General features: G+C 38.8%; 2 protein-coding genes across 2 annotated transcripts in view; both read left to right on the top strand.

Annotated features, from left to right (window-relative positions):
• The first annotated feature begins 5,398 nt into the window (after window positions 1-5,398).
• Window positions 5,399-21,783, top strand: part of LOC106136002 (putative fatty acyl-CoA reductase CG5065) — a 33,717-nt gene continuing 17,332 nt past the window's right edge. Inside the window, exons 1-8 of the mRNA XM_013336429.2 lie at window positions 5,399-5,497; window positions 6,837-6,917; window positions 7,957-8,093; window positions 8,664-8,794; window positions 9,684-9,803; window positions 10,533-10,658; window positions 16,481-16,633; window positions 17,414-17,513. Of these exons, the coding sequence (XP_013191883.1) occupies window positions 6,874-6,917; window positions 7,957-8,093; window positions 8,664-8,794; window positions 9,684-9,803; window positions 10,533-10,658; window positions 16,481-16,633; window positions 17,414-17,513 (811 nt within the window). The 5' untranslated portion in view covers window positions 5,399-5,497; window positions 6,837-6,873. The remainder of the gene's footprint in view (window positions 5,498-6,836; window positions 6,918-7,956; window positions 8,094-8,663; window positions 8,795-9,683; window positions 9,804-10,532; window positions 10,659-16,480; window positions 16,634-17,413; window positions 17,514-21,783) is intronic.
• On the top strand, window positions 14,380-15,564 carry LOC132903800 (uncharacterized). The gene has a single exon (XM_060952997.1). It carries the CDS (start codon window positions 14,506-14,508, stop codon window positions 15,499-15,501), a length of 996 nt encoding a protein of 331 aa, XP_060808980.1. The 5' UTR covers window positions 14,380-14,505; the 3' UTR covers window positions 15,502-15,564.

The raw sequence follows: 21,783 nt of genomic DNA, 5'->3' as shown, positions 1-21,783 counted from the left end.
CAGCTAGTTATTATACAAAATAAGGGTAGTAAAAAGTAACAATGATGGAATAAAGTTCTGTACACAATCGATTCTAAAAACTAAATATCGATTTTACACAACAACAGGTCATATTGACATTTAATCAAACATTCAGTATAACCGCCAAGCTGAACGTGGCCTTTCGAGACTGTTGGCTCTGTCCACACCGTAAGGAATAAAGACATAATAATACTATTTATTGTGATTAAGCTTCTAAAAATAGATTACAATTAAATCAAATTAAAACTAAAACAACTTACAAAAAAGATAGAGAAAAAAGGTGATTACAAATGTAAGGGATAGGCTTATAAACTTGGGATTCTACTTTTAGGCGATGGGCAAGCAACCTGTCACTATTTGAATCTCAATTCCATCATTAAGCCAAACAGCTGAACGTGACCTATCAGACTTTTCAAGGCTGTTGGCTCTGTCTACCCCGCAAGGGATATAGACGAGATTATATGTATGTATGTCCTGGAAAAAGGTCAGGTCAAGACACGGATCTCAAGATTACCCGAAACCGACGAGTTTGCAAGAGACTTATGAATGTGGTGGGGTAGGCAGAGACTATATCTTTCTATAAGCCAGGTTCTAAGCATATACTCCCAAATTATAATGAAAAGAATTGATGGATATAGATAAAGGGAAAGAGTATGCAGGGATCGCGGCAAGTGGAACGATGTAGTCTCTGTCTACCTCTCCGGGAAACATGCGTGATGTATGTATGTGTGCATTAATCGTTAGACTTCTGATTTTCTAGAATATTCCTTTTTACAACGGGTTTTTGAAGAAACTCTTTAACCATTTCGACACCTACATTTGGCAATATATTGACGAGAGGTGGTCATTGCGACATCAGTCTATTAATACAACCTGTCCTTGATTATCATCAGGTCATTTTCTATATACATAAATTATAAGGTTTATCACTACATAGTATAAAACAAAGTCGCTATTTTAGTCTGTTTGTCTGTATGCTTAAATCTTTAAAATTACGCAACGGATTTTGATGCGGTTTTTTGTAACAGGTAGAGTGATTCAAGAGGAAGGGTTTTATGTATAATAACATTTATAATTTTGCACCCGTGCGAAGCCGGGGCGGGTCGCTAGTCTATAATATCTATAATAATACTATAAAGCTGAAGAGTTTTTTTGTTTGTTTGAACGCGCTGATCTCAGGAACTACTGGTTCGCATTGAAAAAATCTTTTTGTGTTTAATAGACCATTTATCGAGGAAGGCTTTAGACTATTTATCATCGCGCTGCCACTATTAGGAGCACAGAAATAATGGAAAATGTGAAAAAATCGGGGAAAATTATTCCTCCTTGAGGGCTTCAATGACGCCCAAAATAACTATTCCACGCGGACGAAGTCGCGGGCACAGCTAGTAGTTGCATAGAAATAACTCAAGATCATCCGTTCATGCGTAGAAAGAGCGTCAGTGGTCGAAGTGGTAAGATGCCCGGTTGAAATGCGTGATGCGCAGAAAGGCACAGGTTCAAATCCCACCCCGGCCATGTACCAATGACTTATTATAAAAATTATGTTCATCAGTTGTAATTGCAAGTAAGTACGGTGAGGGAAAACATCGTGAGGAAACCTGCACATTCAGGCAACTGGATGTGTGACCATGGATCCAATACGGGTTAGAAGGTCAGACGGGAGTCGCTTCGTGTAAAAACCTGACTCACCCAATCCAGGATCCATGGTAAAGGCATATCCCGGGCTCCTCTCCAGAGTGGTGAGGATGCGACCGGGACTAAAGTCAAGAGGAAGAAATTAGTATCTACTTGTTTATTTCCCGCTATAATTTTTCGAATGTGAGATTCGTAATTTCTTGGAAACCGACCATGAGGTGACAGAATCGACCGTTAACCTCCCTTTCAGTTTTTCGACTCCGCTCCGCGAAAAACAAGTACAAAATTATAATAATTTATATGTATCCTGTTTACCTTATAAACAAACCTTGGTGGGTTTTTGTATGGTATCTACATTATCAGCTTTTACCCCCAACTTCGCCCGCGAGGATTTAGCGCCACTTACAAAAGCGACAAATTTTGCGCCACCTACAAAGAGCAGCTAATTTAGCGTCACCTACAAAGAGCAACTAATTTAGCGCCACCTACAAAGAGCAACTAATTTAGCGCCACCTACAGAGAGCAACTAATTTAGCGTCACCTACAGAGAGCAACTAATTTAGCGCCACCTACAAAGAGCAACTAATTTAGCGCCACCTACAAAGAGCAACTAATTTAGCGCCACCTACAGAGAGCAACTAATTTAGCGTCACCTACAGAGAGCAACTAATTTAGCGCCACCTACAAAGAGCAGCTAATAAAGCGCCACCTACAAAAGCATACAGGTTTTTCGCAAATCCAATGGGACAGTTTTACCGGGATGAAAAGTACACGAGTCTTTCTCCAGACTCTTAATTATATGTACGCAAAATTACAAGAAGAATGATTCAGTACATATCGCGTGAAACGAAAACAAACACACTTATACATACATACATGCATCACGTCACTATATCCACGTCACGTCTATATCCCTAGTGGGGTAGACAGAGCCAACAGTCCTGAAAATACTGAATGGCAACGTTCAGCTGCTTGGCTTAATGATAGAATTGAGATTCAAATAGTGACAGGTTGCCAACCCATAGCCTAAAAAGAATCCCAAGTTTGTGCCGTGTGGTTCCCGGCACCAATACAAAAAAGAATAGGACCACTCCATCTCTTTATCATGGATGTCGTAAAAGGCGACAAACAAACTTATTTTTAAGATTACCCGAATAAGGTGTGAAGGCACAGGTTCAATCCTACTATAGCCATGTACCTACTAATGAAAATTTCTTATTTATGTAAACCTGTGTGGGAAAATGTCGTGAGAAAACCAGCTGGATTAGAACCTAAGCACTCAACCCGCTTATGTTATTGAGTCAGTCAGTCAGTCAGACATGTGTCAGTCACCTTTCCAGCTGTTTCCTTAAGAAAAGCTCCCGAACAGCTATCTGTGTAAGTGTGACAGCCGGAATCGAAGGCAAGGTTACGGTGCGCCTTTACGTAACTCGGCTCGTAAGGAACACAGTGACGCAATGAAAACATTATGATCTGACACGACGCTTGTTAGAGCTTGGTTTCATAGTAGTATCCGGAATAATATAACAAACCTTATAAAAAGTCAAATTTTAAAATATTAGCCTATATAAATGCCGTGTGGTTGCCGGCACCAATTAAAAGAAAGGATAGGACCAGTCCTTTCCTTTGCCATGGATGTCGTTAAAGGCGACTAAGGGATAGGCGTATAAACTTGGGATGATTCTACTTTTAGGCGATGGGCTAGCAACCTGTCATTATTTGAATCACAATTCTATCATCGAGCCAAAAAGCTGAACGTGGCCTATCAGTCTTTTTAAGACTATTGGCTCTGTCTACCTCGTAAGGGATATAGATTTGACTATATGTATGTATGTGAAGCCTATATAAAACTAGCACTTGGGACGCAAAATTTAGGAAATTGTTTATCAATTCCATTTCTTGGACGGTGTATCCAAGAGTTTTACTAATATAATAATGATTATTTTTTTGAATGTGAAAATTTGTTTGTAACCTTTTTGAACTGATCGTGATTTAAGGGCATAGGGATTATATATACTTTTCACGTGGGCAACAGCTATTTATTAAAAAAGGGTATCAATGAGGTAATACACCTTCTTAATAACTTTCATTGAAAGTAGCTTTAATTAAAAATTTGCAACTAGTGCCAAATCTCATATTTGAGGTATCTATAGGTACTCGAAACGATTGATTGATTGATTGACCGATGATGAGTCCGGGTGAATCGGGGTCAATTTGACCCGAAGTTTGAGAACCCTTCGAATTATGCATGTTCACAGACATGTAATATCAGTGTAAACATACAGGAACGCATTTGGTGAGGGCCCGCTTTCTCATTCTGTGCGGTTATTTTAAACTAGCCGTTGCTTGCGACTTTGTTTTCCGTAAAAGTTCACCAACATTGTCAACACATGGAAGCTGAGAGGAGAAATTTGAGTACCAATTTTTAAGTTTAACCAAGCCTAACACATCTGAGAAAACCGCATTAAAATCGTTTTCGCGTGATGCGGGTACAGACATACAGAGTACAGACGGCCAGAAATTCTAACAACGACATTTTTGGCTTTTGTTGGTTGTCAGAAATACATCCACCGGTCAGTTACTATTATTCTTATTCCTGGCTTTAGTCCCGGTTGCATCTTCACCGCTCTGAAGAGGAGACCGGGGTATGCCTTTGACCATGGATTTTGGATAAGGTGAGACAGGTTTTAACACGACTCCCGTTTGAGCTCCGCAACCTTTGCAGGTAAATCTAACCGGTATTGGATCATGGATCATGGTTACACAATCCTGATGCCTGAATTACTTCTGAAATCATCATAAGTACATGGCCGAGATGGGATTCAAACCTGTGCCTTTCTGCGCATCACGCATTATAACCACCACCTACCTTACCGATTAGACCACCGATGCTCTTGTTAATATTTATAACATGTATGTATGTTCTTTTAGTTCGCCTCTAGTCCACATAAGAAATATTCATTTTTATTATTTGATATACAGGTGGAAATATTTCGCATAAAATAAATTTCGTATTGTTTAGAATTTTTATCAAATAACATTCAATTTATTACCATGAAAACAATTTATATTAGTAGTAAATAGAAAATAATGATATGAAAAGTGTATTCTATTGTTTAGCCGCGGTCTTGGCGTAAAATGTGAAATCCCGTAAATTAACTTTTATTTTCGATTGAAGTATAAAATGATTAAATACAAATATACATTCATAAATCACGCTTCATTCACGGAGGGGTAGGCAGTGATTACATCATTCCAATTACCACGTTCCCTGCATACTTCTTTCGCTTCATCCACATTCATGACTCTCATGCAAGTTCGTCGGTTTTGGATACTCTTGACCTGACCTTTTGCTAAATGTTTAAATATGATAACAATAAAAAAATCAGTTCTATTTAATTAAATTTAAGCTTGAATTGGATGGAAGCGTACTAGGTTAGGAACATTCAACTAGGTATGACGTCAATTCTACCAATAAAACAAACAGTTGAACTTATCAGTTTTTTCAAGACAGTTGACTCTGTTTACCCCGCGACGTGGCATGTATGTATGTCTAACTCGTAAGATATAAAGACCTTGTACGAGTATGTATCTCTCTCGTCATTGCGTTTGCATATCCTACTGTCGGCTAATGTTTGCAAAAGCTCAGCGTTTTTCCAGCGTTTCCTGCCACATTACCGCCCGTATGTTTCCGTGCTGTTACACGGCGGTGTTACGCTAGCCCCCAGCAGTGAAAGCCGGGCGGCGGGCCGCGACGGTGCTGTGAAAATGAAGTGACGTGTGTTTCCAATTTTTGATTTTTTTTTAAAGTGGACACTGGCCGTTTACCCGTATTTTTGTGAGTTTTTTTTATGTATAGAAAATAGTGTATTTTTTTTTTATTTTTCAATTGTTTTCTAACAATAATAAATAATTTTATTTATATACTTACATTAACCTTTTTTTTTGTTTTAAATTTAAAGAAAAATATGTTGGTGGTAATTTTTTAATTATTGCAAATTTAATAACTTGCAAGACATAAATTAACCCTTTATTATTATTTTATCAAAACAAACAAAAATATAACTGTTATTAAAAAAGAAAGTTTACACTAATTTTTTGACACAAACTTATAACACTGCTGTAGGTATAATATCGTGTACCAAAAACTTAAAAAATAAAGTTGGTAGGTATGTATATTTTGATGGCATACAAATTAATTTATACAAAACAACTAAAACTAAGTAGGTACCTATTTTTCAAAATTTTATTGAGCTTTACAATAGATACTAAAATTAATTTAACGCGGTAAGAGTTCACTACAAAATAAAATTAAAAAAATTGCAAAATTAAAATTTCTTCTTATTTAGACTATATTTCGTTACTTTTTAATTCATGCAAACATATGTATAACTACGTCCTTGCTGGGTAGGCAGAGCCAAAAGACCGAAATGCCACGTTCCGCTGTTTGGCAATTTAGATTCAAATAGTGACACGTTGCTAGCCCATCGCCTAAAAAAGAGAAATATAAAGTAAGAGATATATAAATAGGGAAAGAGGCGTGATTTTATGTGTGTGTGTGTGTGCTAGCCCATCGCTTAAAAGAAGAGTCCCAAGCCTATCCCTTAGTCGCCTTTTAAGACATCCATGGGAAAGAGATGGAGTATATTCTTCTTTCTATTAGTGTCGGGAACTACACGGCAATATAAGGTATGATTGCCCTGTCAGTCTTTTCAAATTTGTTGGATCTGTCGACCCCGCAAGGTATATAGACGAGATTGTATGTATGTATGCGTCCTTACGTACGTTACGTGAATGGAATTATGCGTTTGGTCTAAGTAAATTTGTGAGGTAGATAAATTCATTTTGTGCCGTTTGCATTGTGTGCCGTGTGGTTCCCGGCACCAATACAAAAAAGAATAGGACCACTCCATCTTTTTCCCATGGATGTCGTAAAAGGCGACTAAGGTATAGGCTTACAAACTTGGGATTCTTTTTTTAGGCGATGGGCTAGCAACCTGTCACTATTTGGATCTCAATTCTATCATTAAGCCAAATAGCTGAACGTGGCCGATCAGTCTTTTTAAGACTGTTGGCTCTGTCCACTTTACAAGGGATATAGACGTGACCACATGTATGTATGTACGTATAAGTTCATTTTCTGAGCTAGTTTTTTAACTCTATCATCCTTGTTTCAGACATAAGTATCGTGGCAGACGACCTGCTCCGTCCAACATGACAGACACACAGGCTCGTGGTTCTGAAAAACTCGACTACAAGTTAGTTCAAAGTTTTTATACGGGCTTTGTAGCTTAATATTTTTGGGGGTCAAGACAAAAAACAATTAAGTCACATCCGAACACATAGTGCCATTCCTATCTTGGTACTTTAAAATTGGATCACTCTATCTCTCTCCTATGGATGTCATAAAAAGCGACAAAAGAAAAATAGGCACGTGAATCTAGTGCAACTTTTACCACGACCCAATATCAGTCAGGTTCCCCTGCAAAGGTTGCGGAGGGCAGTCGAGACTCGCTGTGTGAATACCTGATTCTCCTAATTCAAGATAGTAGTTTTCAATTTCAATTTATTTCATTCGTTACAAACATACAAAAAAAAAATTTGGTTTCCCAAATGGGCATACCTCAACATAATGCTGGCTGTAAACCATATGCTATACAACCAGCGCTGATCTTCCAGGGGTGTCAAGGGCGCATCCCGAGCCCCTCTCCAGAGAGGTGAGGTTGTATCAGAGACTAATCCCAGTAGAAAGAAGACAGATTAGGCCTACCCTTATAAAGTTGAAGACAATTTTCGGATACTAAGGTCAAGAATACTCGAAACCGCCGAGCTTGCATAAAGAGAGTTATGAATGTGGATGAAGCGAAGGAAGGATGCAGAGATCATGGCAAGTGGAAAGATGTAGTCTCTCCCTACCCCTCCAGGAAAGAGGCGTGGTTTTATGTATGTATGTACTAATGCAATGCAAACTGCCATTCTTAAACTATAACCTGACGATAAGGTTCCATAACTTACGTGATGATGGAATGATGTCCTCAAAATAGCGACAAGGGTGCACTGGACGGATTTTAGTGGGTAGGCCGGCACACTAGATGCCTGGAGTCCCACGCTCTCCTGGGTGTGTAGAAGTCTGTAAAAAGATTTCCACTTCGAAACCAAAAAAAATAAATGGTCCCATAACTTAACCACCTTTTAGCTTGAAGGCGGTAGAACTACTTAAAACATTTAAGCTTCTGTTCTACCAGAAAATGTTTATCTGTCGTCACGATCTTAATTGCCTATTTTCCATGCCAACAGTAAAATGGAATTCCTGAACGGGAACGACCCCGCGACGCCCAACCTGAACAAGCCGGACAACCGCGAGAACTCCGAGGATGTGGAGTCCATCGCCGACTGGTACGACGGCTCCGTCATCCTCGTCACGGGTGGAACAGGTACCCATAGAATATATTCTATTATAATAAATAGAATAGAATGGTTTATTTTTAAAAGCGTGCTATCGCTGCGCTTCAGGGGCCGTCAAATCTATACAGAGTTAACAACTTCAAAGAATAAAAAAAAAATAAAGATTTTGCGTGCGAACATTTCTATTCTCCTTCTTCTGCCTAATTGTTGTGCCCGGCAGAACTGTATTTTATTTTTTGTCACCATGTAAACTCAGCAGACTACATCTTTCCACTTGCCACGATCTCTGCATACTTCCTTCGCTTGATCAAGATTCATAACTTTTACCAGGACGTCCTTAATTTGATTAAGATACGTTCGTCTAGGCCTTCTCACTCCGACCTTTCCCTCCATACTCTCCTTGTATATCTGCTTAGTCAACCTGCTTTCATTCATCCTCTCCACATGACCAAACCATCTTAACATACCCTTTTCTATTCTTGTAACTACATCTTCTTTCATTGTAAACTCATGGAAGACTATAAATGTTTGAGTATTGAAATTGAGACATCTGTAAAATTGATGATGAAACCCCTACTTATCAATTGGATTTCCCACAGGGTTCGTAGGGAAGGCTCTGCTGGAGAAGCTGCTAAGGAGTTGTCCAGGGATTGAGACGATCTACGTCCTGATGCGACCCAAGAGAGGGTTGACCGTGGAACAGAGATACAAGGAGTTGCTGAAGAACCAGGTATTGTATCTTGTATTTCACAGTTCTTTTACGTTATTATCCTTCGCAATTCTAATTTGTTACTCTTACCCTACATATAAACACGGTTGGTCACTTTCGGGGCACACAGAGATAACAATCTTGTAAGACTATATATGTATATACGTTCAGCTGTTTGGTTTATTAATAGAATTAAGATTCAAATAGTGACAGGTTGCTAGCCTTTGAGACATTCATGGAAAAAAGATGGAGTGGTCCTAATTTTTTTTCAACTATTATAGGCTGCACCCGTGTGGTTCTCGGCACCAGTCGCCCTACAATTAACCTTTCAAATAGATTACACTTGCGATGGGCCTCATCGCAAGTACTTAACTTTTTAATTGTTCTTTGTCTGTGTATTGTTGAGTAGCTTTCGCACACGATTACTATTTGCTTGTACGTACTCCACTCTATTTGTATCAAATATTTCAGTGGTTTAAAAAAATATTTTTACTTATAATAGATAGATAGATAGATTAATCCATTTATTTGATTTGCTACACACGATTTACATATGGAATACAAATTAATAGGGTGTGAGTTGCAGCAATACAAAAAGGTCACAACTCAACGAATTTATTGCTGTAGAGCAATACGCTGATTTTCAGTTATGACCTAGGTGCTAGTGCAGGTCAATCTGCGCACGTAACAAAAAAATAAACATAAATAAACAAAGACTCGTGTCGTGACTTAAAGTTTCAATTGTTATTTAGATTAAATAAATCTTAGTTTGCGCGATTTAGATTCTTCGCTGCTATTGGCTGAGCCCGTCAATTTCTTCGCGATGATTGACAATTAGTGTGTGTCATAAGTATTGTCGGCATGAGTAGCTCGTTCTAATGCAGTCATCTTCCATCATCATCATCACCAGGTATTCGACCGCGTCCGGACCCGCTGGCCCGACCGCCTGGGCAAGCTAACGCCGATCACGGGAGACGTCTCCGCCCCCAACCTTGGAATCAGCGCGGAACAAAGGGAACTCCTCAAGGAGGTAATATAATTAGCTATAGCTATCATCTTTCTGCGTCTACCGGTTACACAGTACGTTGCGAAACTTTCCGTTTACCAAAGCTGGGCTTTCTAGATCAGTGGAGAGTTTGAACGTGGAAAGATAAAGAAAATTGAGTTAAAAGTTCTTTATGGTAACAAGAAGATGAAAAACAGGTTGAAAATAAAAACACACGGGTTCTTAATAAGAGAGTTAGGCAAACCCAAAAAAATTCCAATTGAAATAACAGAGGATTTGTAAACAGTAATCAAGACCGATTTTCGAAAATTTAAAATATGCGTTGTTATCATTTTTTGTTTGATAAGATTACAACTGGACTTAAGTATTTAGGTACAGTTTCTATGCATACATATTTTACCTCTTGGTAATTGGTAAATTCAAAATTTTAATTCATTATTATAGGATACTTCATATCGCTTAATAATTGTCGAATCGTTTGGTTTCACAACATTGGTTGACGTCAAATAAATTACTTAAAACTAAGTTTACTGCCGCTTCCAAGGCATCAGTGCAGAAGAAGCGGTAACAAACTGCACTGCAGCATTTTGTTCAGCAACGTCAACTTCACAATTATCCAAACTTAGACTAAAATGTGGACGAGAGAATACATTGTTCAAAACAGACGGTTCAAACAGATGGTTCAATTTGTTAATCAGACTGAACTACACCATTATCAAATGCATCTAGAATTTTTTAATGGATATCAACCAGGTGACCACACTCTTCCACTCGGCCGCCACCGTCCGCTTCACGGAGCCGCTGCACACAGCCACGACGCTCAACGTGCAGGGAACCGCTTCGCTGTTGAAACTAGCGGCGGACATGCCCAGGCTGAAGGTCAGTTCCATTCACTCTTTTGGGTCATTTTCTGTTCAATATCAACGATGCTCATTAAGAAACTTATTTAAAGCCGTCGGCAGAATTTAGCTACGCCACGCTCTCCTATCAAAGGTAGTTTACTGTCATTCAAATGGTCTGAATAAGGTGGGGTGCCGCAAGGTTGTATTTTATGTCCTTTTCTGTTCACTGTTAAAGATTCTCAAGGAAGCATTGTACAGCCTCGCTGTTAAAACTTATGGTAGACATTCCCATTCCTTTCGCACCAACAAAATTTTAATTAACAAATATTAAATTTATAAATGTGGGGTGTGTTGAAGCTCCTATTCATCCTCTTTTGAGCCGCGTTGACGCAATGCACGCGTCCGATTGTGTTTTGTTTTTTTCTCTTTTCCATTTACGAATATAGTCAAATTTTATTCAAAAACAGCTCCGTATTTTTATTTTACAAATCCCTAAAATAATAAGCGACACTTCAAGACATGGTCCTTCGAGCCGGATACCATTTTAAGGATCAGCTATTTATATATTTATTGGAAAAATCTCCATCAAGACTGAAAGTTTGGACGGAAAAATTGGCCATTACATACAATCTGCGGAGTCATTTGCAAGGAAATATTTTGTATGGTGTTGAGCGTATTCATTTAATATAGGTAGTATAACCCAACACTCTAAAGGTATTTTCATCCAGCAGGTTAGTAAATAAGTTTTTATTAATATTATATAACTTATTTAGGTCATTTTATTTCATTCAAATACCCATTACGCTGTGAACAAAAATCAATTTTGTAGTAACTTTGTTCTACAATTATTTCGTTGAATTAAGACTAAATTGTACTTAATAGTATTGTGTGCATTAGAGCAACATTATTTAGTTTAATTCGTTATAAAATTTGCGAAATATTGTTAATTAAATTGTTTGTTCACATCATTTAATTTTCGCGCGTGGGTTCATATTTTTTCGCATTCCGTTCCAATTTCAAATCAGTCTATTTTTTATGTGTCGCTTACTTACAGCTGTTTTATTTTTTAATATTATCTAATTTGTGTTTAATGTCAACATATTTCATTGCCTCTTACGCAAAGGTAAATTAAAAGTAAAAATTAAAAAAATATTTTACTACTCAATTGTAATAAAAGGCAATATTAAGTTGCTAGGTATTTACATACCTTGTAATAATACAGATAAATAAGTACATACATTGTGCAGTTTGCAGTTTTATAATACAGTTTTCTATTTTACTTGATGACTAATGATAATAATTAGATATTCTCGTAAATTTGTATTTGTATAACGTGATTTGTTAGTTATAGTGATTAGTATACGTGTACTTGTGATCTTATTTACCTTTTGCATTGTATAAATTCCAGGTTGACAACACTCGTTTCCCAGAATGTCGAACGAGAAGGAACTCATTAAAAAGCGAGCTAGCTTTAAAGGGCGTTTGACTTCATTTATTAATTACTTGGATTCACTTAGAAGCATTACTTTGGATGATGCGATCGCCAGAGAATTACAGTTGCGTATTGGTAAGATAGAATCGTTATTTGAACAGTATGACGAGGTACAATTACAATTAGAATGTGTAGTTGATAATCCTGATGCCCAGTTTATCGAGCGACAGGAGTTTGAGTCTCGTTTTTATAGAGAAATAGCTAGGGCTCAAGGTATATTGCACGCGCAAACAAACTCAACGCCGCTGTTGAGCGCAGGCAGCGAGGAAGGTTCTCGTGCAAGTCGCCGTCTTGTGAAGTTACCTACAATACAGCTTCCAAAATTTAGTGGTTCTTACGATAATTATTTGGAATTTCGAGACACTTTCACTAGCCTCATACATGATAACGATGATATTGATGAAATAAATAAATTTCACTATTTACGCACTTCTCTGGAGGGGTCCGCTGCTGTGGTGATCCAATCAGTACAATTTTCCGCAAGCAACTATGCAGTTGCTTGGAAACTTCTGTGTGATAGGTTTGATAACAAACGTCTTTTACTACAAAATCACGTCTCAGCTTTATTTAATATTGAATCTATCACAAAAGAGTCATCTGTTATGTTAAAGCGATTAATTGATCAAGTCAATAAAAATCTGTGTGCGCTTGAGTCCTTGAACGAACCTGTTAGGCAATGGGATACTCTTTTAATTCATATCATTACTCATAAATTAGATCAAAAGACATACAGAGAGTGGGAGGAATACAAGGGACGTATGGATCAGAACAGGTCCATTACTTTCGATGATTTTATAACATTTATTCGCAGTCGTGCTGATTTATTAGAAACACTGGAGTTGTCACGTGACAACCAGTCACATAATAAGTTTACACCTAAAATTAAGTCTATGGTGGCGGTACCAGGTAACTCTAGTCAGCAGTCGAATGCTGAAACAACCCGAAGGACTTGTCCTATGTGCAAGGGTTATCATTTCTTATATAATTGTTCTCAGTTTTTGGCTTTGACTGCTGAGGCCCGTTTGAACTTGCTACCTGGTTATAAAGTATGTTTTAATTGTTTTCGAAGAGGGCACTTTGCCAACTCGTGTAAGAAACCAGGTTGCAAGGTATGTAAACGACGCCATAATACACTTATTCATGTAAATCAGCAGGCACGTCAGGGAAATAGCTCTCCGTCTGAGACATCATCGTCCGCCTCTCCACCACAGCCCGCGTCTAACGATACGAATGACGTTGCGTTGTCAGCAAATGTACGTAACGGGCATTGCGAGGTACTTCTTTCTACTGCTTTAATTAAATTATACGATAACAATAATCGTGAGCATATTGTGCGTGCAGTATTAGACAGTGGAAGTACATCAAGTCTTATGACTGAAAAACTGTGTCAACAGTTGAGCTTACAGACTAGTCAGGTTACTGGCTCAATCATTGGCATAAACAATTCTGTTTCGACAGTAAATAAAACGTGTCATACGCGGATGACATCATTAGATAATAGTTTTTCTTCCGAAATTAATTGTTTTGTTTTGCCTACGATAACTAGTAGTGTGCCGCGTTCGGAAATAAATATTTTTAATTTTGAAATTCCGCCTAACATTTGTTTGGCCGACCCTATGTGGTATAAACCTGCCGAGGTTGATATATTAATTGGTTGTGATCTATTTTGGGATTTATTAGGTACACAACAATTACGGCTAGGTAAGGGGAAGCCAGTTATATGTGAGACAAAGTTAGGTTGGGTGATCTCAGGTCCTATTTATAAGTACATCACTAGTAGTACGCAAGCATGTCATATCAAGTGCAACTTCACACATGTTGATTCTGAAACTACTCAATCTGCAGTTGATATTCAACATGATTTAATGCGTTTTTGGCAGTTAGAGGAAGTAAGTGCAAAGTCACCTAATTATTCGCCTGAAGAACACATGTGTGAGGAACACTTTATCAAGAACACATCTCGTCTTGAAGACGGTAGGTTTTGCGTACGTATACCTTTAAAGGGTACTCCTGAATCTTAAGGAGATTCAGTATCACGAGCAAAGCACTGTCTTCTATCTTTAGAGCGTAGGTTAAAGAGTAAACCTGAATTTATTTACTTTTAAATAAGCAGAGTTTGCCTAAGAAAAGTCAACTCATTAAATTAAATATTTATATAGATGAAAATAATATCATGCGAGTTGGTGGTCGCATTGATAACTCTGACTTCCCTATTGACAAAAAGCACCCTATACTTATACAGTCCACTCATGTCTTTACCAAATTATTGTTTGATTATGAACACAAACGGCTTCTGCATGCTGGTCCCCAATTATTATTATCGTCTATAAGGGAGACTTATTGGCCTATTGGTGGTCGAAATTTAGCAAAAGCTTGTTATCATAAATGTGTTATGTGTACGCGTATGAAGGGTAAAATTGTTACACCTTTGATGGGAAATTTACCACAGCAGCGCATCGCTCCAGACGGTTATCCTTTTCAAAGTGTTGGAGTAGACTATGCCGGTCCACTCATGTGTGCTAGTCGTCAAGGTCGTGGCTGTAGGTTAGTGAAAGTGTATATTGCACTATTTGTTTGTTTTACCACCAAAGCTATCCACTTGGAGCTAGTTGGTGACCTCACAAGTAACAATTTTTTACTCGCATTGCGCCGATTTATGTCTCGTAGAGGTAAACCTACTGATCTTTATTCAGATAATGGTACCTCGTTTACTGGAGCTTATAAAGAAATTTCTGAATTTCTGAAAAATAACTGTAATTCTTTGAGTGATAGTGCAGCTTCTGAATCCATTCACTTTCATTTTATACCCGCGCATGCGCCTCATTTTGGGGGTCTCTGGGAAGCGGGTGTAAAGTCGACTAAGTATCATTTGCATAGAGTGTTGGGCAATTGTAATTTAACTTATGAGGAATTATACACTACGCTCACACAAATTGAAGCTGTATTAAACTCCCGGCCGATTACACCGCTCTCATCGGATCCTACTGATCTGTCTCCGTTGACTCCAGGCCATTTTCTTATTGGACGTCCTCTTACATCCTTACCACAAGATGATTACCGAACTAAGTCCTTTGATCACTTGACTAGATTTCAACGAATTGAGCAATTACGCCAGCATTTTTGGGCTCGTTGGAGCAAAGAATATATAGCTGAACTTCAGCAAAGGACAAAGTGGCGTACTAGTCAGGATAATCTGAAGCTGGACACTTTAGTAGTGGTGAAGGATGATAACCTCCCGCCGCTAAAATGGAGATTAGGACGAGTCGTGGCAATTCACCCTGGACTTGATGGCATCGCGCGCGTCGCCGATATAAGAACAGCAGCTGGTGTGATCCGCAGGGCATTTAGCAAAATATGCCCATTACCAGTATTTTCTACGACGGGTTGAAAGCTCGAACCTATAGCTTTCAACGCCCGGGGGCATGTTGAAGCTCCTATTCATCCTCTTTTGAGCCGCGTTGACGCAATGCACGCGTCCGATTGTGTTTTGTTTTTTTCTCTTTTCCATTTACGAATATAGTCAAATTTTATTCAAAAACAGCTCCGTATTTTTATTTTACAAATCCCTAAAATAATAAGCGACACTTCAAGACAGGGTGCTTTTCTTGTGTCGTTTTCTGTTCGATCAAAGATTCTACCAATGTTAAATGATCTCTCAAGCACATATTCTAAGCCACATGACAACGCTACCACATCATGGGTCAATCATATGGTCTAAAGAAAAATAGGGTATTGCAAGGTTTTCTTCTGGGTCCTATTCTCTTTTTTCCCAATGTCACATGCTCAAGTCACGTGTTAAAAGTGTAGCAATATCCTGCGCTTCCACATTTTACTAGCTTTGGAGGGAATAAATTCGTTTACAAATAGTCTGAATATAAATATGGTGCCGCAAGGTGCTATTTTGAGACCTTCATTATTCATGAATATCATTTATTCAGAAGGGCATCGCTCTTAATACCTACGTCGACGACCTAAAAACGTCGTTAAACCCAAATGACCAGAATTTCAAGAGCTGGTGTGCCGCAAGGAGCTCTATTGGGACCTTCACTGGTCATCATCAAATATACTCTCACTGCCAATGATCTTTCTTCTTCAAAGTCATTACAAAACAATACAAAAAAGATTAGGACCACTCCATCTCTTTCCCATGGACGTCGTAAAAGGCGACTAAGGGATAGGCTTACATACTTGGGATTCTTTTTTAGGCGATGGACCCGCAACCTGTCTCTATTTGAATCTCAATTCTATGTTAAAGCCAAATAGCTGAACGTGGGCTATCAGTCTTTACAAGACTGTTGGCTCTGTCTACCCCGCAAGGGATATAGACGTGATTATATGTATGTATTGAACGTCACATCACCCCGCAGGCCCTGGTCCACGTGTCGACCGCCTACAGCAACGCGCCGCGCTCCCACATCGATGAGCTGGTGTACCCCCCGCCCTATGACCCTGACAGCATTGTCAGGTGCACCAAGCTTCTGCCTCCAGAGACCGTGGAGTCTATTAGTGGCACGTTACAGGTATCCGCTTACCATCAGCAATAGATTCATTTAAAAGACAGTTTGTTTCGTCGCTTCTTCTACACTTGCAGTTTTATCATGATTGTTTTCTGATTGGCCTAGAACTTGGGTCGTCAGCTTGAGTTTTCTAACTTAAAAATATAGCCATCTATATTTTGTAAATTAGTAAACATGTATTGAATAGTGCTTTAGACCCAAAATAAATAAATATCTATACCACAAACCATATATAGAAATTACTTTAGTATATAATTATTAATGAAGTGTTTGACGTCATTAAATTATACTTAGTTTATAGTGTTTCAAAAATAAATAATTTAAGTATTTCTGAAGGACTGGAAAAAACGCTTTGAGTATTTTCTTCTTCAAATATTCCTATACATATAGTCATGTCTATATCCTTCGCGGGGTAGACAGAGTCAAAAGTCTTTAATATTATAAATTTATAATGCAACGCGAAAGCTTATAATTAAAAAATAATACTTATTGCTCATATAAAATTTGGTGCCGTGCCGTGTGGTTCCCGGCACCAAAAGGAAAAAGAATACGGACCACTCCATCTCTTCCCATGGATGTCGTAAAAGGCGACTAAAGGATAGGCTTATAAAGTTGGAATTCTTCTTTTAGGCGACAGGCTAGCGTCCTGTCACTATATGAATCTCAATTTCTATTAAGCCAAACAGCTTAACGTGGCCTATTCAAACTGTTAGCTTTGTCTACCCAGCGAGGGATGTATGTATGCATATAAAGTTTAAAATCAGTAATTCCTCTCCATCCCAGGGTGAACATCCGAACCCTTACACGCTGACGAAATCTCTCGCCGAGGCGATAGTGTACAACCAGGCAGACCTGCCTGTATGCATCGTCAGACCTTCCATTGGTGAGTATAAAGTTCTCACTACACTACACTAAATACAATTGTATTCAAGAAAGTGCACTACCAGCGAGGCGAGTGTTATTTATTATCACTAAAGCAAAGGTGCTCAGCTGAACCCAAAGGTAGACTGTCAGATAATGCTATTAGTGTTAACGCTATTGTAGTTCACAATTTGTAAATTTTTGTATTGGTGTCGGCAACCACTTTGCACTGTCGGGAACAACGAGGCACTGTCAGGAACCACACGGCACTGTCGGGAACCACAAGGCTCTGTCGGGAACCACAAGACTCTGTCGGGAACCACAAGGCTCTGTCGGGAACCACGAGGCACTGTCAGGAACCACAAGGCTCTGTCGGGAACCACGAGGCACTGTCAGGAACCACAAGGCTCTGTCGGGAACCACGAGGCACTGTCAGGAACCACACGGCACTGTCGGGAACCACAAGGCTCTGTCGGGAACCACAAGACTCTGTCGGGAACCACAAGGCTCTGTCGGGAACCACGAGGCACTGTCAGGAACCACAAGGCTCTGTCGGGAACCACGAGGCACTGTCAGGAACCACAAGGCTCTGTCGGGAACCACGAGGCACTGTCAGGAACCACGAGGCACTGTCGGGAACCACACGGCACTGTCAGGAACCACAAGGCTCTGTCAGGAACCACAAAGCTCTGTCGGGAACCACAAGGCTCTGTCGGGAACAACAAGACACTGTCGGGAACCACACGGCACTGTCAGGAACCACAAAGCTCTGTCGGGAACAACAAGACACTGTCGGGAACAACGAGGCACTGTCGGGAACCACACGGCACTGTCAGGAACCACACGGCACTGTCGGGAACCACAAGGCACTGTCGGGAACCACAAGGCACTGTCGGGAACCACAAGGCACTGTCGGGAACCACAAGGCACTGTCGGGAACCACAAGGCACTGTCGGGAACCACAAGGCACTGTCGGGAACCACAAGGCACTGTCGGGAACCACACGGCACTGTCGGGAACCACAAGGCACTGTCGGGAACCACAAGGCACTGTCGGGAACCACAAGGCACTGTCGGGAACCACAAGGCACTGTCGGGAACCACAAGACTCTGTCGGGAACCATAAGACACTGTCGGGAACCACACGGCACTGTCAGGAACCACAAGGCTCTGTCGGGAACCACAAGGCACTGTCGGGAACCACACGGCACTGTCGGGAACCACACGGCACTGTCGGGAACCACACGGCACGGCACGATATGAATATGAACCTTCGCAAGGGAACCTTACCCTAAATTTGTTGATTCCCTGCAATGTTTTCCCTCACTTAAAGATACAATGTGTAATCAATAGCCTTAAGCATATTATGCCTTTTAAACTGTGCCTTATACATTTCTTAACAGTTATGAGAACTGCCGTATGGCGGTCCGAATCGATAGTGATTATTATTGTATCGTTTTCATGGGAATGGAATAATCAGAGTTCGATGGGTGACGAATAAATGATGAGAGTTGTTGACGAGTGCTGTTCCGAACTTGTATGTTTCAATTAGGATAGCTCTTTTTTTTTTTTTTTTTTTTTTTTTTTTTTTTTTTTTTTTTTTTTTTTTTATTTGGTTCACAAACTAGTTGTTACAATCATTACAAACATAGTAAAATAGATATTTTGAAAACATGTAAATTGTACAACTTTCTAAGAGTGAACACAGCATGCACATAAAAATTAATTAGCTCTTAGTACTTAAAAAGGAAAAAAAAAACATGAATTCATATTGAAAGAAAAACAATAATAAAATTATGATAAAAATAAAAGTACCTACCATGACTCATTGGTTTGTGTTGACAATAATACTTTCTTGATAAAATTTGTTGATACATTGAAGATATCTAACTCATGACAAATACTATTATATTGAGTGCACATACGAATTAATGATGAATTTTGGCGATAGTTAGTACGACAATGAGGCAAATGGAAGACAACACGGTTGTGTAGGCGACTGCTAGATCTAGGTATAGAAAAAGCTAGTCTATTAAGAAGATCAGAGTTATCAATTTTGCCCGTGACAATTTTATGCAAGAGTAACATATCAGCGGCTAAACGACGCTGCTGGAGTGAAATTAGTTTGAAGTGCTCAAGTCTCAACTGGTAAGAGGGTAACTGATTACATAGGTTTTTTGAAAAGGTCAGGTGATATAAAAACCGTTTTTGTATTCGTTCAATTCTATTGACGTGTATTTCGCATGATGGATTCCAAATTGGACTGCAATATTCAAGAATATTTCTAACATAACAGTTGAAAAGTAGTTTAGGAATTTCAGGCGCGTTAAAGACTTTAGTCTGTCGTATTACAAATCCAGCCAATTTGGAAGCCTTCCCAACCACACAGTCAATATGATCTCTAAAATCCAATTTTTGATCCAACATTACCCCAAGATCTCGAATATTTTCAACTTCCTGAAGGTCAGAACCATTGATTGTATATGGTGTATTAGGGGAGTTTCTTTTGCGTGTGAATTTTATAAGATAACACTTGCTGGGATTCAAGAGCATTTTGTTATCAAGAGTCCACTGACTGAGTTTGTTTAGATCATCCTGCAACATTGTGACGTCCTCCTCCGATTTAATTACACGGTACAATTTTAAATCATCAGCAAACATTCTATGTTCCGTATCAATGTTGGAGCAAAGATCGTTAACAAATATTAAAAAGAATAAAGGACCAAGGTGCGAGCCCTGTGGTACACCTGAAGGGACTGATTTAGGTTGAGATTTAAAACCACGAACTACCACAAGCTGGGAACGATTTCTCAAATATGATTCACACCACCTCAGTAATGAACCGCATATTCCGGCATGAGCAAGCTTCTGTAAAAGTAAGTTGTGATCAACTACATCAAATGCTCTAGAATAGTCGGTATATACAGCATGGACCTCATAATTATTCTCAAGTGCTGCCGTTATATCATCCACATACCCTAAAAGGTTAGAGACAGTTGAGCGACCAGGCAAAAAACCGTGTTGATGGATATTAAATAGGGATTTAAAATGAAAATAAAGATGTTTTTGTACCAAAGATTCAAATAACAAACCCAAAAATGAAAGAATCGAAATCGGTCTGAAGTTAATTATGTTAGTAAGATCTCCTTTTTTATGAACCGGTGTTATATGGGCAGTTTTCCACTTTAAGGGAAATACTCCAGCTGTAAGTGATTTGTTAAAAATTATATAAAGCGGCTCAACTAATTGTGACGCACATATCTTAAAGAACATCGGTGGTATAGCATCAGGACCCGGTCCCTTTTTAGTGTCCGTGGATTCAAGGGCCCTAAGAATTTCCACTTTAGTCACGTAACAAGCACCAAGTGAAGCATGAGCATTATTTGAAGAAGAGACCGTATACGTCGTTGATGAATTTCTAATGTAATTTGAATTGAAGAAATCAGAAAAAAGATCACTAATCTGTTGTCCACCCTGAGCTTTTTGATTCTCTAAATACATTTCGTCAGGTATATTAACACTATTAGTTCTTAAAGATTTGATATAAGTCCAGAAATATTTAGGGTCATTCTTAATATCCGTTTTAGCTTGAGACTTAAACTTTGTGAGACAGTCATCAATCATTTTATCACACCTATTACGCAGTAATTTATACGTAAACTGATCCCTGGGATTACCATATTTTTTGAATCTCTTGTGAAATTTGGCCTTCTCTTTGAGAGTTTTGATTAGTGACCTGCTAAACCAACAAGGAAATTTTTTATCTTTAGTAGTCCCAATAGGCGTATGAGCGTGAATTATAGGCATAATTAGTTCGTAAAACTTATCAACCAAATCATCTACAGAATCATGGGGCTTTAAATGCTCAAACCAGACAATCTTATTCAATTCATCTTTGATGCTAGGATAGTTAGCCTTGAAGAAATTAAGAAAAGGGGTTCTATTAAAGGCTACTCGTTTATGCAATGAAGACTTCATTTTAATGCATAAAGTTGGATGATGACTATCAATTGGAACTAAAGGTACAGGGTGTTCAGTTACTTGAAAAACATCCAGTTCATTAGAGAAAATCAAGTCTAATGAACGGTCTTTTGATATATTCGTCACTGGATTTAACTGGTGCAAATTATTGAATGTGAGAGTATCTACAAATAGGTCTTCCTCTGATGAATTGTTTCCAAATGGGAGAAAAGAATTAGTGTTAGGGTCCTTATTCCATGTCAATTTAGGAAAATTAAAATCACCTGCCATTAGAAGCAATGAATTCTGCGGTATTTTGTGTTGTAAAACATT

Source organism: Amyelois transitella, chromosome 30 (assembly GCF_032362555.1).
Source record: "Amyelois transitella isolate CPQ chromosome 30, ilAmyTran1.1, whole genome shotgun sequence".
NCBI lineage: Eukaryota > Metazoa > Arthropoda > Insecta > Lepidoptera > Pyralidae > Amyelois > Amyelois transitella.
This window is presented reverse-complemented; position numbering and strand designations above follow the sequence as displayed.

What these genes read in the sequence shown, in the direction of transcription:
- LOC132903800 (XM_060952997.1), top strand. Translation starts at nt 14,506, where the DNA reads ATGTGTACGCGTATGAAGGGTAAAATTGTTACACCTTTGATGGGAAAT.